The following is a 14,841-nucleotide window of genomic DNA, read 5'->3' as shown; positions in this document are numbered from 1 at the left end:
GACTGCTTTTACATTATATTGAAATATATGTAATGTTCATGTTTGCTGCAATGCAAACGCAGTGATGCAAATAAAAACATGGAGCCACAAATTACGGTGCGACCCTATAATTAGTCCGGGTTACCGGGGACTGTTGTTGCCGATGAACAGGTGTCGCTATGTGACTGCAGACTAAATTGGGCTGCATTGAGTTCATGACTTTTCTTTTATCCCGCCGCCTACGCATCACTGTGAGAGTTAATATGAGATCTCTCTCTGTGGAAAAATAACTTTAAATCCCACTGACGTGTGTATAAATCTATATACGTATAATGTCCCGCTGGGCAGCAACTTAAAAAAACAACTTTTTTTTGAAGTGTTGTGAACGCAGCGCGCTGGGGCGAATGTCGGCGTTTGCCCAATAGAAAGGAGGAAGCCAGCCAGGCACAGGAAAGAAAGAAACACTCCAGGGCAACGCTGCTGGAACTTTGACTCATTGAGAAATGTTTCCCTGCTTGCATCAAGCCCGGCTGGTGTCCCCTGAGATCCATATCCCACCCTGATTGGTGGGTTAATTCAGCTCCGCCCACAACACTGTAAAGTGTCATACATTATCAAACTAACATTACATTTTCATATTAAGGTGGGGCCAAAAACTATCGTCCTGCGGGCCGCAATTGGCCCACAGGCCACGAGTTTGAGACCCCCGGTGTAGGAGGACACCTACTCTGTGTCTGGTTAAGTATAAGAGCCCTTTGTTAGGGGGACCGCTGGACTCTTAGCACCAGCTTTGGGGTCACAGGGTCACATCTGGAACACACACACAGACACACACACACACACACATACCCGTTTCTTGGGTTAGAGGGACAATTTCTGAAATTTTTGGCAAATCAGACTGGACATAGGGCTATGGGGACACCGGGTTCCAGAGGTGCTAGAGCTACAATATGCATATCAAAAATCATGAAAAAAAATCAGCAAACCTATACACAACTTAAAATTTAAACATTTTCTTTGCTCGACTGAGATATAAAAAAGGCTATTTTTTCAGACATTCTGGTGGTTTGTAGAGACTTTTCTGTAGCTCGGTCTATAAGGACAGTCTGGTGTACAAGGTCAGTGATGTCATCATACATATACACAAAGTATAGTCTGTTCTGAAGGGACACATGGTGTGTAAAGCCAGTCTACTGTACACACACACACTGAGTAAATCTGGTTTAAAAGGACACATGGTGTGTAAAGCCAGTCTACTGTACACACACACACACACTGAGTAAATCTGGTTTAAAAGGACACATGGTGTGTAAAGCCAGTTCACTGTACATATACTCACACATGCACTAAGTATAACCTTCTTAGAAAAGAAGGTGTATTATAAGACTGTGACTGATACATCATTATAGTAAAATTGAATAAATTTGCTTAGGCTGCTGCCCCTGCGACCCGGCCTCGGATAAGCAGTTGAAGATGGATGGATGGATGAATAAATTAAAAAATAATAAAAAGACTATATTTTGGTTTTCTCTGATGAGCATTACAATCTGACATACAAGCTTACATAAAACACCACAGATCATATCTGTTGTGATCTACTAACAGGTGGTCAAAGTGTCATTAAAACAACTAGAAGCATAACACAACAGTGCTTGCATCAACTAGAACAAACTATGTATTATAGAGTTTTTCATTGTCCTGAAGAAACTGGCACTGAGTGGCTGACCAATAAAACAGCACCTTTGCACACCAGGGGTGAGTCGGGCTGACACCATGACTTATACATAAGACTTATATCAACACACAACACATTTGTTGAATTACTGAACTATATTTAATATAACCAACTCAATAATCAATTCCTTAAAAGGACAGCATTGTAACAATTATTGAAGGAAAATAAAAGTGAATCCTGGCATTAAAAGACTCAGGCTAACCACACATCAAAACAAAACACTGCCTGTGAGCACAGTGAAGTCAACTACATACTTTTTGAATGGAGAACACTAACCTTGAAATCAGGCCCAGAAAGGTAAAGGCTCAGACTGTCAAAAAGTGCATTTAGTGTTTAACATTTATTTATTTTTTTTTAAAGGCCAGTCCTCTGTTGCGCACAAAATCTCAAATGTTTTGAATAGATCTCGTCTCCAAGATAGGTTGTTCCTTTTCTTTGCACTTCAGACACTGCTGGTTGGTGACAGTGATACCGTTTTCAATAAAAGGCTTCATATGTTTCATCACCGCTCCTATCTCCTCCTCAGACCATGGTCTCTTCACACACCGCCTTGATGAAACACGTAAACCTGTTCAATAAAACAAAACAAATTTGAAGTTTAAAAAGATCATGTGAGATGCACTTGTAGGTAGAGATGGTGTTCAAAACTGTGAAAACAAGCTGGTACTTGTCTAAACAAATTGTGTGTGATAATAAATAGACTGTAGACCTGATAAAATTTAAAGTTTGATTGTTTTCATTAACATGATAGTTCATCACACTGCTTGGTAAACACAAAATACATTCAGCTTCTTTATATGTTATATAATGTCTAACCACATGATGTTGGTGTTAACTGCACATAGTGCCTAGTGATGGACATGGCATCTGATTTATATCATACCTTTAGTAACTGAGTCAGGGACAGGAGGTGAACCAGAAGTCACACAGGCATCATTCCCCTGGTCATCTAAAAAATATTGCACAGTATAAATGTATGGGCTTAAAGAGGCTTTCTGCCTACCAATCAAACACCATGAGCACAGAGGGGACAATGACAGCCAGTTCTATTATACTAACTATACACATGGCAATGCTGCTGAACTGGATGAAGTCAACAATACCTTGGGTAATAAGTTTACTGGGAAATGATGTAGATTTTGCACAGGCCAAATCTTGCTTGGCCAAAACTGATGAAGCATCAAAATACTAGTCATAAAGCATTAGTGTCACAATTAGGAATGGAACAACTAACAATCGACCATGTAAAAATGTACTGATGGTTAGTAATATTGTTCTATACACAATCCCAGGTTATCGTAATCAGCATAGTAGTGTTAATAGTAAAGTCTGATTTCATTTTTAATGCAATGAAAAACAGAGATGCAAGTGGCATTAATGAAACAAGAGAGCATCGTTATCATACGTGATGTGCGCTGTTAAAATACGTTACTGCACATTTCACTGGATTTGTCTCTGAACAAGACTAACTCACAGATCCCAGCTCATTACATAAGATATGTTGGGCAAACTTTGAGTACAGCATTGAAAATGTACCTTGAGCTGCAGTCTCGGAGAAGTGAGGCAAATCAGAAGTAATATGTTTTTTATATATATATATATATATATATATATATATATAAGAGAACAGCACCACCAAGGCTGGAGACGGAGCAATACTGGAAGAGCATATGGGAGAAGGATGCAACCCATAACGGCAATGCTCAGTGGCTAGAGGATCTGAGGGCAGACCACAGCGACCTCCCTGAACAGGGTCCAGTAACCATCACAGTGGCAGATATCCAAGAAAGGGTCTCCAGTATGAAGAGTTGGACAGCACCAGGGCCCGACATGGTTCACGCCTACTGGCTGAAGAAGCTGACTGCACTCCACGAGCGTCTGGCAGCACAAATGAACCAGCTGCTAGTTAACGAAAGACACCCGGAATGGCTAACTGAAGGCCGGACGGTCCTGATCCCCAAGGACCCCAAGAAGGGACCGGTCCCCTCCAACTACCGACCAATAACCTGCCTCAGTACTACATGGAAGCTCCTGTCAGGCATCATATCGGCTAAGATGAACAGGCACATGGGTCAATACATGAGCGGGACACAGAAAGGAATTGGCAAGAATACCAGAGGTGCAAAACACCAGCTACTGGTAGACAGAACAATCAGCCGAGACTGCAAGACCAGACTGACCAACCTGTGCACGGCCTGGATTGATTACAAGAAGGCCTATGACTCAATGCCCCACAGCTGGATACTGGAATGCCTAGAATTGTACAAGATCAATGGGACCCTAAGAGCCTTCATCAGGAACTCAATGGGGATGTGGCGTACAACACTAGAGGCCAACTCCAAGCCCATAGCACAAGTTACCATCAAGTGCGGGATCTACCAAGGAGATGCTCTGTCCCCACTGCTGTTCTGCATAGGCCTGAACCCCCTCAGTGAGATCATTAACAAGACTGGCTACGGATACCGACTACGGAACGGAGCAGTTGTCAGCCACCTCCTGTACATGGATGACATCAAGCTGTATGCCAAGAGTGAACGAGACATCGATTCACTGATCCACACTACCAGGCTATACAGCAATGACATTGGAATGTCGTTCGGACTGGAGAAGTGTAGTCGGATGGTAACAAAGAGAGGGAAGGTAGTCAGAACTGAGGGGATTGAACTACCAGAAGGCAACATTGCAGACATAGAGGACAGTTACAAGTACCTGGGGATCCCGCAGGCAAATGGGAACCATGAAGAGGCCGCTAGAAAGGCTGCAACCACCAAGTACCTGCAGAGGGTCAGGCAAGTCCTGAGGAGTCAGCTGAATGGTAAGAACAAGATCCGGGCCATCAACACATACGCCCTGCCCGTGATCAGGTACCCTGCTGGGGTAATAAGCTGGCCAAAGGAGGAGATAGAAGCCACTGACATAAAGACAAGAAAGCTCCTGACCATGCATGGAGGGTTTCACCCCAAGTCCAGCACCCTGAGGCTGTACGCTAAGCGGAAGGAAGGGGGCCGGGGACTGGTGAGTGTCAGCACCACAGTCCAGGATGAGACAAGGAACATCCAAGAATACATTGGGAAGATGGCCCCAACTGACCGAGTGCTCAGTGAATACCTCAGGCAGCAGAAACCCAAGAAAGAGGAGGGAGACGAGGAACCATCATGGAAGGACAGGCCCCTGCACGGTATGTACCACCGGCAGATAGAGGAGGTGGCTGATATCCAGAAATCCTACCAGTGGCTGGACAAAGCTGGACTGAAAGACAGCACAGAGGCACTAATCATGGCAGCACAAGAACAAGCTCTGAGCACAAGATCCATAGAGGCTGGGGTCTATCACACCAGGCAAGACCCCAGGTGCAGGCTGTGTAAAGATGCCCCAGAGACTATCCAGCACATAACAGCAGGGTGCAAGATGCTAGCAGGCAAGGCATACATGGAACGCCATAACCAAGTGGCCGGCATAGTGTACAGGAACATCTGTGCCGAGTATAACCTAGAAGTCCCGAGGTCAAAATGGGAGATGCCCCCAAGGGTGGTGGAGAATGACCGAGCTAAGATCCTGTGGGACTTCCAGATACAGACGGACAAAATGGTGGTGGCTAACCAACCGGACATAGTGGTGGTAGACAAACAGAAGAAGACGGCCGTAGTGATCGATGTAGCGGTTCCCAATGACAGCAATATCAGGAAGAAGGAACACGAGAAGCTGGAGAAATACCAAGGGCTCAGAGAAGAGCTCGAGAGGATGTGGAGGGTGAAGGTAACGGTGGTCCCCGTGGTAATCGGAGCACTAGGTGCGGTGACTCCCAAGCTAGGCGAGTGGCTCCAGCAGATCCCGGGAACAACATCGGAGATCTCTGTCCAGAAGAGCGCAGTCCTGGGAACAGCTAAGATACTGCGCAGGACCCTCAAGCTCCCAGGCCTCTGGTAGAGGACCCGAGCTTGAAGGATAAACCGCCCGCAGGGGCGTGCTGGGTGTTATATATATATATATATATATATATATATATATATATATATATATATATAAATATATATATATAAATATATATATATATATATATATATATATATATATATATATATATATATATATATGTCACACAGTGGAAATTTATATATATATATATATATAAATTTCCACTGTGTGACATATATATATATATATATATATATATATATATATATATAGCGAGTTCTCACACTTAGAAATCATGGAGGGCTCTGAAATTTTCATCATAGGTACATGTCCACTGTGAGAGACATAATCTAAAAGAAAATTCCGGAAATCACATTGTATGATTTTATAACAAGTTTTTTGTATATTTCTTTGTAAAATAAGTATTTGAACACTTGAGTCAAACTATATTAATATTGCCTTTGTTAACAATTACAGCAGCCAAACAGTTCCTGTAGTTCTTCACCAGGTTTGCACACATTGCAGAAGGTCTTTTGACCCACTCCTCCACACAGATCTTCTGTAGATCTGTCATGTTTTGGGCCAACACAGACTTTTAACTCCATCCACAGATTTTCTATTGGACTGAGGTCTGGAGACTAGTGAGGCCACTCCAGAACCTTGAAATGCCTCTTACGGAGCCACTCTTTGGTTTTCCTGGCTGAGTGCTTCAGGTCTTTGTCTTGTTGAAAGACCCAGCCAGAACCCATCTTCAATGCTCTGACTGAGGGAAGGACGTTTTGGCCCAAAATCTCACAATCCATGTCCCCGTTTATCTTCTCCTTAATACAGTGCAGTCGTCCTGTCCCCTGTGCAGAAAAACAGCCCAGAGCATGATGTTTCCACCCTCATGCTTCACTGTAGAATGGTATTATTGGGATGAGACTCATCCTTCTTCTTCCTCCAAACCCCAACAATGGAGTTTAGACCAAAAAGTTTTATTTTGGTCTCATCTGACCACAGGACTTTCTCCCATGACTCTGGATCATCCAGATGGTCCCTGGCAAACTTCAGACGGGCCTGGACATGGGTTGGCTTAAGAAGGGGAACCTTCAGTGTGATGAATGATTTTAAACCATGACGTCTCAGTGTATTACTGATAGTAGCCTTGCCAACGGTGGTCCCAGCTCTCTTCAGGTCATTGACCAGCTCGTCCCGTGTAGTTCTGGGCTGATTCTTCACCTTTCTTAGCATCACTGACACCCCACGAGCTGAGATCTTACGTGGGGCTCCAGTCCGAGGAAGACATTAGCCTCTTCCATTCAGGGGCGCCTGCAGGAGTCTTGCAGAGGGTACGCACAGTCACCTGCACGCGCTCCATCGCGCACACGCACATGCGTGCACGCGCACTGTCGCGCACCGAGCTGCTTGGCAGTGGCTCTGGAGCCCTTTCCAGCTTTGTGAAGGTCTAAAGTTTTGTCTCTTGTGTCGTTGGAAAGCTCTTTGGTTTTACTCATGTTGCTGCAACACTTTTGACAGATTGTGGGGTGCACATGTGTCTTTATAAAAGCTAACGGCATCAAACAGGTGCTGCTAAATTAGAATCATGAGCAGAGTGTAGTTGGACTGTTTAAAAGCAGAATAACAGGTATTTGAGGGTCAGAAATCTGCATGATAAGCAAGTGTTCAAATACTTATTTTAAGCAGTAATATACAAAAATATTTTAATAAAATCATACATTATCATTTCCGGAATTTTCTTTTAGATTCTGTCTCTCACAGTGGACATGTACCAACGCTGAAAATTTCAGATCCCTCCATGATTTCTAAGTGGGAGAACTTGCAAAATAGCAAATACTTACTTTCCTCACTGTAAATGGTATTAACTACACAGCAAAGTACAAACAGAACTGCAATAACAACCAGAAGGGATGCTTGCGATCTTTAGCTGGGTATGAAAAGTAGAACAAATATTGCAAACATCTGGCAGCTACAGTGGAAATGTATTTAATCCACTACGAGTGGTCTTTTCTAACCAGTGTCCCCTCAACCCATGTGTTTTTCTGAGTATGCCAAACACTGGAGATGAAACAGTGAAAGACTCAGTTTGAGCTCAGATGTCAGGACAGTGTTCTCACATACCTTGAGTTTGTCTGTGTCAGACACACACACATAGTTAAGCATTTTCTGTTTCACCTTCAGTTAAATACAGTTCTAACTCTCACCCTAACTGCAAGGAAACAGAGTGATTAACCCTTACCTAGTTAAGTGAAGCCAAAGTAAGACAATACTAAGAAGCTAAAGTGACTGTGAGTAAAAGGTGCATGTATATGCCTGACACAGAAAAACCCAAGGTTTTCAAGGACACTGTCCATCAGCCTCATAATGACATCTGAGCTCAAACTGATGCTTTCACTGTTTCACCTCCAGTGTGTGGCCACTCAGTAAAACACTTGTTAAGGGGACACTGTGGTTAGAAAAGACCTCCTGTTCTAAATAGAGGACATTTCCACCACCGCTGCCAGATGTTTGCTAAAATACTCAAAATGGAGTTTCGTGTAAACACCATAACACTTCTAACCATTGGTCAATTTTAAAACAAAGGTCAATTTCAACTCACCTCACAAGCAGAGTCGTTAGGCACAGCTCTGGATGATTGTGGCACCTCTTTCGATTTGCTCTCTGTACAAGGGAACACAAGGAGATTCAGTGCTTGACTTTCGTTAAGTCAAAAAAACACATCTACGCATAACGCAATCAATTCACATCCCTGACTGTTACAATTCTACTCAAAATATCCATCAAGACACTATAGAATCATCAGAAATGTCCCAATACTGGCACATTTTTCATGCAGCAAACCTTCAGGCATGTCATGCATTGCCAGAAGTTAACAACATTTACTCAAAACTGACCACTGGTAAGTTCTTCTGAGAACGCTTGGGGTGACAACTCCTGATACTGGACACCAACTTCACCAATTAACTCTTTCAGAGAAGAAGTGCCACGCTGACCTCCAACAGAATGCACCTAAAAAGATGCAAAGATGAACAAGCATCAATAGTACAGTGTCCATCTGATCAAGAGGGACACTCTCAGTCAAACCTTAAAACACCCAAATGATGTTGAGAGGGAAATGCACTGTTAAATGATGACTACCTGTACTTACAATGATTTAAAGACTGTACATGCAGTATAATTGTAATCAATTGATAAACATGATCTTTACAAACCACACTATTTACCAAACTACACATTGATACAATCTTTAGTAAACAGATGAATAGGGATGGGTATCGTTTAGGTTTTATCCGATACCGGTGCCAAATCGGTACTTTTGAAACGGTGCCGGTGCTCAAACCGGTGCTTAAAGAATGGAGAACACAAAATTGGTCCAAAAACCTCTCATGTTCAGCTGTTTATTTGTAAAAAGATAACAATGTTAGCCTTTTCTGCAGCTATGGGGCATATATGGCATCACTCTTGGCTGGAAGCAGTGCTTAAACAATGGAAAAAACACAAACTTTGTCCAAAAACCTCTCATGTTTAACTGTTTTCCACTTTTTCTTTGGTCATTTTAGCCTTTTTGGCCAGGGTGAAGGGAGCATCTGCCATCAAACAAGAAGACAGCCGCATGTAGCTATGATGATGTTTGCTAGTTCACCTTACATGCATTAATGTAATAACGTGGTTAGCCTACTCAACGTAAATTACACACGAACAACATTAAGCTACTCACGCAGAGAAGAACGGCTGCTGCTGCCATCAAATACGGCGCATTTCTGGGCTTTTAAAAAAAAACCACTATGTGTCGCCAGGTGTTTCATCGGATTCGAGGTGTTACCTCCTTTGACAGTATCACAGTATCAGCTTAAAGCACTTGTTGCTGCTGAGTTTGCATCTTTTGCTGTGAAGTACAGCCAGACTTTTGACCGCTTCGCCTTGGGCATTTTTAATCTGTAGCTCTGCATAAAAGAACGTACGTACCTGGCCCCGCCTACTATCCTCGGAAACGTAAAATGATTGGCTAGAAGTGTATCACAGCTCAGGAAAAAAAGCACCGAAATGTGTGCTGCTTTTCGGTCTGGTTACTACCGTTTATGTCAGAACCGGTGCCATCATGGCACCAGACACCGGTACCCATCCCTACAGATGAATCCATGCTAACCTCATGCTCAGAGTTGTCTGCTGTAGGTCTAGATGACTGACACTCTGCTTTTAATTCTCTGTCTGTAGAAGAGAACACAAGACATGGAGGCATAGTGCTTTGCAAGACCCCAGGGTTTAACAGGTAGTGCTTACTCAAGCAGGGACTCACCTGTGAATGAGTCTGTAGAGATCACATGGTGCTCCACGTCATGGGCAATAGGCTCTGCAACACACTGTTGACCAGAAGGGATGCTTGCGATCTTTAGCTGGGTATGAAAAGTAGAACAAATATTGCAAACATCTGGCAGCTACAGTGGAAATGTATTTAATCCACTACGAGTGGTCTTTTCTAACCAGTGTCCCCTCAACCCATGTGTTTTTCTGAGTATGCCAAACACTGGAGATGAAACAGTGAAAGACTCAGTTTGAGCTCAGATGTCAGGACAGTGTTCTCACATACCTTGAGTTTGTCTGTGTCAGACACACACACATAGTTAAGCATTTTCTGTTTCACCTTCAGTTAAATACAGTTCTAACTCTCACCCTAAATGCAAGGAAACAGAGTGATTAACCCTTACCTAGTTAAGTGAAGCCAAAGTAAGACAATACTAAGAAGCTAAAGTGACTGTGAGTAAAAGGTGCATGTATATGCCTGACACAGAAAAACCCAAGGTTTTCAAGGACACTGTCCATCAGCTTCATAATGACATCTGAGCTCAAACTGATGCTTTCACTGTTTCACCTCCAGTGTGTGGCCACTCAGTAAAACACACTTGTGGAGGGGACACAAAACAGATAAGCTTGCAATCATCACTTGGGAAAGTCATACAAATTCAAGATTTAGTTAAACCAGATTGAATACCACCAAGAGGACATTTAAATATTGTGACTAGGGCTGAAACAACTAATCGATTAATCGACAACTAATCGATTATTGAAATAATCGTTAGTTGCAGCCCTAATTGTGACATCTAGATATGTATGTTTTAAACAACAATTCATAGGGGGAAATTTTTTTTAAATGACCCACCTTTTTCCGCCAGGGCCATTCTTTCCCACCATAGTCATAAGTAATTTCACTTCCTGCCGCAATTTCCTTCAGTGCAAAAAGGCAGAGATGTGGCTTCCCTTCTGCTTCAATCAACTTCATTCTGCAATTTGGTGTCCTGTGTTCATCGTTTACTAGTCGCCCAAATGACCCATCTTCAAGTGCTCCATCAATACTGCAAATTTGGAAACATACATTAAACAAACATTTATAGTGACACGCCTATGAACTATACTATAATTTTTAAGCACCAACACAAACACAACATCCAATACAAGTTTAGTTGTTAAATGCATAGTTGATAAGTTAAAGAGGGTCCATCAGTCAAGGACGCGTTGCTTTCTGACTGAGATAAGTGTTTGCGCTTCTACTTGTGCTTAGAGCTTAAACGTGGTTTTGTTGTACTGTTGCGTTGACCTAGTAGGTGTGGCTGTTACTCTTCTCTTCTCTTCCTCCTCTTGCCCACTACCTGCTCTGTGCTGCTGCTTGCGCGTGGCCACTGATTAGACCTTGTGCAATCTACAGCTAAGCGCAGCCTGGTGTGCACTGCTCTGCCAGGTGAGTTGAATTAGAGCAATCAAGGGCGGGCGTGCCTAGTAGACCTTAAAATGCATGCAGCAGTCATTTGACCTGAGTGCGACATACTGAGAGGACAGCAAACCAAGCACAATCCACTTTCCACTGTGAGGAAGACTTTGAGTTAGACGGGCTATCGGTAAGCTCGGACTCATATTTGCTGCTTATATGTTTGGGAAATATGGAAGCTCAATTGTGGAAATGTATTTATGCTTTGGGAAATAGTTACTGCATTTAAGTTTAAAAAATTATATTGATATTAAAATAAATGTTTAAGTTTGAATAGATTGTTTATGTAGATATAGTGTTTCCCACACTTATGTTAATTAATACTAAAAGTAATTACCCCAAATCCTTGGTTAAATCTTAAAACTAGTGTAAATATGTTTGGTTTAATTTAAGGAAAATAATTCTTTGTAAAAGAAAATCCTTGGTTAAAGTCTTTATTAAAATATTTGTAAACTCTAAAATGTATACTTTAAAAATTTAGTTGTTACAGAAAGTGTAAAAAGTGCAAGGTAGACCACAGTTTATTTCATCTTTGTTGTTTGAAATTACTCACCTCTGATTTAAAAACTAATGAATGTGAAACTAAAACTAGGATAAATGATAGTTTAGACAAAAGAGGCTTTACTGAAGTGTATATTTGTTATTTCATTTGTCTTCTGTATAATGCATTTAATTAATCTGAATGATTAATGAAATGTTCTTTATTTTTTGTGTTGAAAGGTTTTTCACCTATCCATCAAGCCATCCATCTACCTACCTCACAGGCAGAACACTTGACATGTACTATTTTGGCATTGTACATATTATACAGTAGTTTTGGACACAGTAGAACAGTGCACGAGTCTCCGTGTCCACATGTGCCAAATGCGCACAGACACAGGGGCGCTCATTCAGCCCTGGCCATTTGAATTTTCTCTTATTATTTTCTCTATCTCTATATTTAAATCTTCACAGCAGCGTGAGCACACTGTCTTAGCTGTAAAATGTAGGCTTATATTATTACCCCTCTAACCCCGTACATTACGCCCGTGAGTGTGTATTAGAGAAGGCACACACAGGCTTAATACGGGGACTAACGGGCCCTCAGCATATGTGGGAGTCCCGTCAGTCCCCAGTACCGAGAGTTCCCGGGGACCACAGGGTCACCGGGAAATGACGGAGCCTTAGTAAGAATGAGATCCTGCTATTCCACGGGTCCGTCACTCCCCCTTCTATAGATTCTGGGGACTGACGGGGCCGGGTACTAGAGGTAAGGACTCGTTAAAGAGCAATATGAGATGTTTGCTTCAGAAATCCTGACCTTGCAATAGAAATGTAAACATTCAGTCATTTTGAATTTACCACAATGTCTTCTGCTTCCATATGAATTCAAACATGAAGCCTGAACATGCGCTGGGGTACAGGTTATGTCTGTGTTCAGCTTCAGTTGCATCAATAAGCTCCCCTCTATACTCGACCACAAAGTCTCCTTGTTTGAAATTGGCTAAAGTGAAGATGCCACGACCTGAAGACACAACCATATTAGAGACACAGGCGTGGCAGCACTGCAAATAATCAATTCATTAAATATGTATATCTGTAAATAACAAGTATGCAATGTTGTGCTTTTTTCAATTCTACATATATAATAAAGAAAACATGTCAAAGTGCAGAAAACATAAATAGCCAGGCTCGCTAATAACTAAATTATTAAAATACCTTTAATTTTAATTTATATTGATGTTTGTACAGGTCACCACTGGTGATGCGTAACCCCTCAGTCTAGCCTGCAGTGTGTCGAAGTCACTCACCTTTAACTGAATTAATAAATTTAATTTCTAACATTGAATTCTTGTCTCTTCTTGCAAGGATGTGATTAATGGCATCCTGAAGGGGAGTAGTTCTCCATGACATGATTTGCTAAGGAAATAAGATAAAAATGTAAACAACATCAAAACTTCAAGCCTTTATGCTTACAAGGGCATTAGTAAAGCTGAATGAGAAGCACCCCCCCCCCCCATGTTAGCGTATTATTAGTTTAAGGTTATTTTAGTTTGATGAGTGCTGGAGGGATTCTGATTAACAGATAAATGGATGGGGGCAAGGCTGTATTTGTGCAGATTAACTTGACTGTGTTGATTAAGTCAAGTCTCTGACATGCTCCACCCAATTTTTCTTATTTCACTAATAGCATGGATACTGAAACTGTTTCAATTGAGTTCTATGCTTTCATTACATTCACATAACAGACACAGACAAGGCTGATGTCTGAGTTGTTTTAACAGAAAGCATGCACTTGCAGATATTAAAGATACTTAAATGTCCTAATTTAACTAAAGCCTAACTCTGACTTAGCCTAAACCTGTCTGTCAAACTAAGCTTTAGATCTCTCAGGAATAATGTGCTTCATCAACACAACTATAAGAGAGCAAAACAAATGTGTTTGGTTTTTTTTACAATATTTTATAAACAAATGTGTGCAGAGTGACACCAATACTGTCTCAATTTAATTTCATAAATCTACAAGAGTTTATTTGTATTTGCCTTCCAATGTTTCCTTGGTATTTGGGCAAAGATCATCTTTTAATATCTTAAATAATCATCTCAGAACAGGAGGAAAACAGCTCCAACTACCACAAAAAAAAAGACAGGTGTGAGTACTACTGCTAGTACAACTGCATCTACTACAACTACTCCTACCATTAGTACAATAGGTAGTAGTTACTAGTTACAGAAGTAGTACTTATAGTAGTTGTAGCAGTAGCAGCCATTTTACATTAAACAAGTGTAGTGATCTTGTAGTGAAAAAGGCCTTCTTTCAAACTCAGTGAAACATCACACACTTGTGTAATTTCTTACCTTGAAACAAGTGATGAGATTAGGCCAGGGTAAAAATAACCATCCCGGTGCTTGGGACAGTCCGGGAATCCCCGCCCCGCGTGTTGCTGTGACCTCCGTGAACCGTTCCGCGTGCTCCGGCCCGCTCTGCCGTCCTCACCTCGTCGTGGTCCGGTCCCCGCGGTGTGCTCTCCGCCGTCCGCTCGTCGTGGTCCAGTCCCCGCGGTGCGCTCTCCGCTCGTCGTGGTCCGGTCCCCGCGGTGCGCTCTCCGCTCGTCGTGGTCCGGTCCCCGCGGTGCGCTCTCCGCCATATGCTTTCCACCGTACCTCGTCGTTCCCTCACCTGCCGCCTCACCACGGCTGTGCCTACTCTGAAGCACTGTGTCTGTCAGAACGTCCGTCTTTTAAAAGTTTTATAATTACCGTCTTACCTTTTCTCCAAAGCCTGTCAAAACTCTGCCAAAATTGATGGATGAATAAGAAGCGCCCAATCAGTCGGTCTAAATCATTGATGTAAATATCAATGGTCTAAATGGGTAATGTTAAAATGCGCATGCGCAGCTTCCAATTTCGCGCCATGTGTATAATGTCCCGCGCTCGTGTATAATTTCCCGCGCTTGTGTGTGCGGCATGC

At 42.3% G+C, this 14,841-nt stretch overlaps 1 protein-coding gene across 1 annotated transcript; it reads right to left on the bottom strand.

Annotated features, from left to right (window-relative positions):
* Positions 1–2,636: 2,636 nt before the first annotated feature.
* On the bottom strand, positions 2,637–13,283 carry LOC146634348 (uncharacterized). Its single transcript, XM_085350429.1, has 8 exons — positions 13,181–13,283; positions 12,732–12,894; positions 10,788–10,980; positions 9,927–10,023; positions 9,777–9,838; positions 8,524–8,638; positions 8,229–8,290; positions 2,637–2,663 (listed from the first exon to the last, which is right to left on the bottom strand). The coding sequence occupies exons 1-8, from the start codon at positions 13,281–13,283 to the stop codon at positions 2,637–2,639; spliced, it is 822 nt and encodes a 273-aa protein (XP_085206555.1).
* Positions 13,284–14,841: the final 1,558 nt, after the last annotated feature.

This window comes from Diplotaxodon limnothrissa, linkage group LG3 (genome assembly GCF_057381915.1).
Source record: "Diplotaxodon limnothrissa isolate DT_005_m linkage group LG3, D_limnothrissa_male_GT1.1, whole genome shotgun sequence".
Lineage (NCBI taxonomy): Eukaryota > Metazoa > Chordata > Actinopteri > Cichliformes > Cichlidae > Diplotaxodon > Diplotaxodon limnothrissa.
The sequence above is the reverse complement of the archived record's forward strand: the minus strand, read 5'-3'. Positions and strand labels throughout refer to the sequence as shown.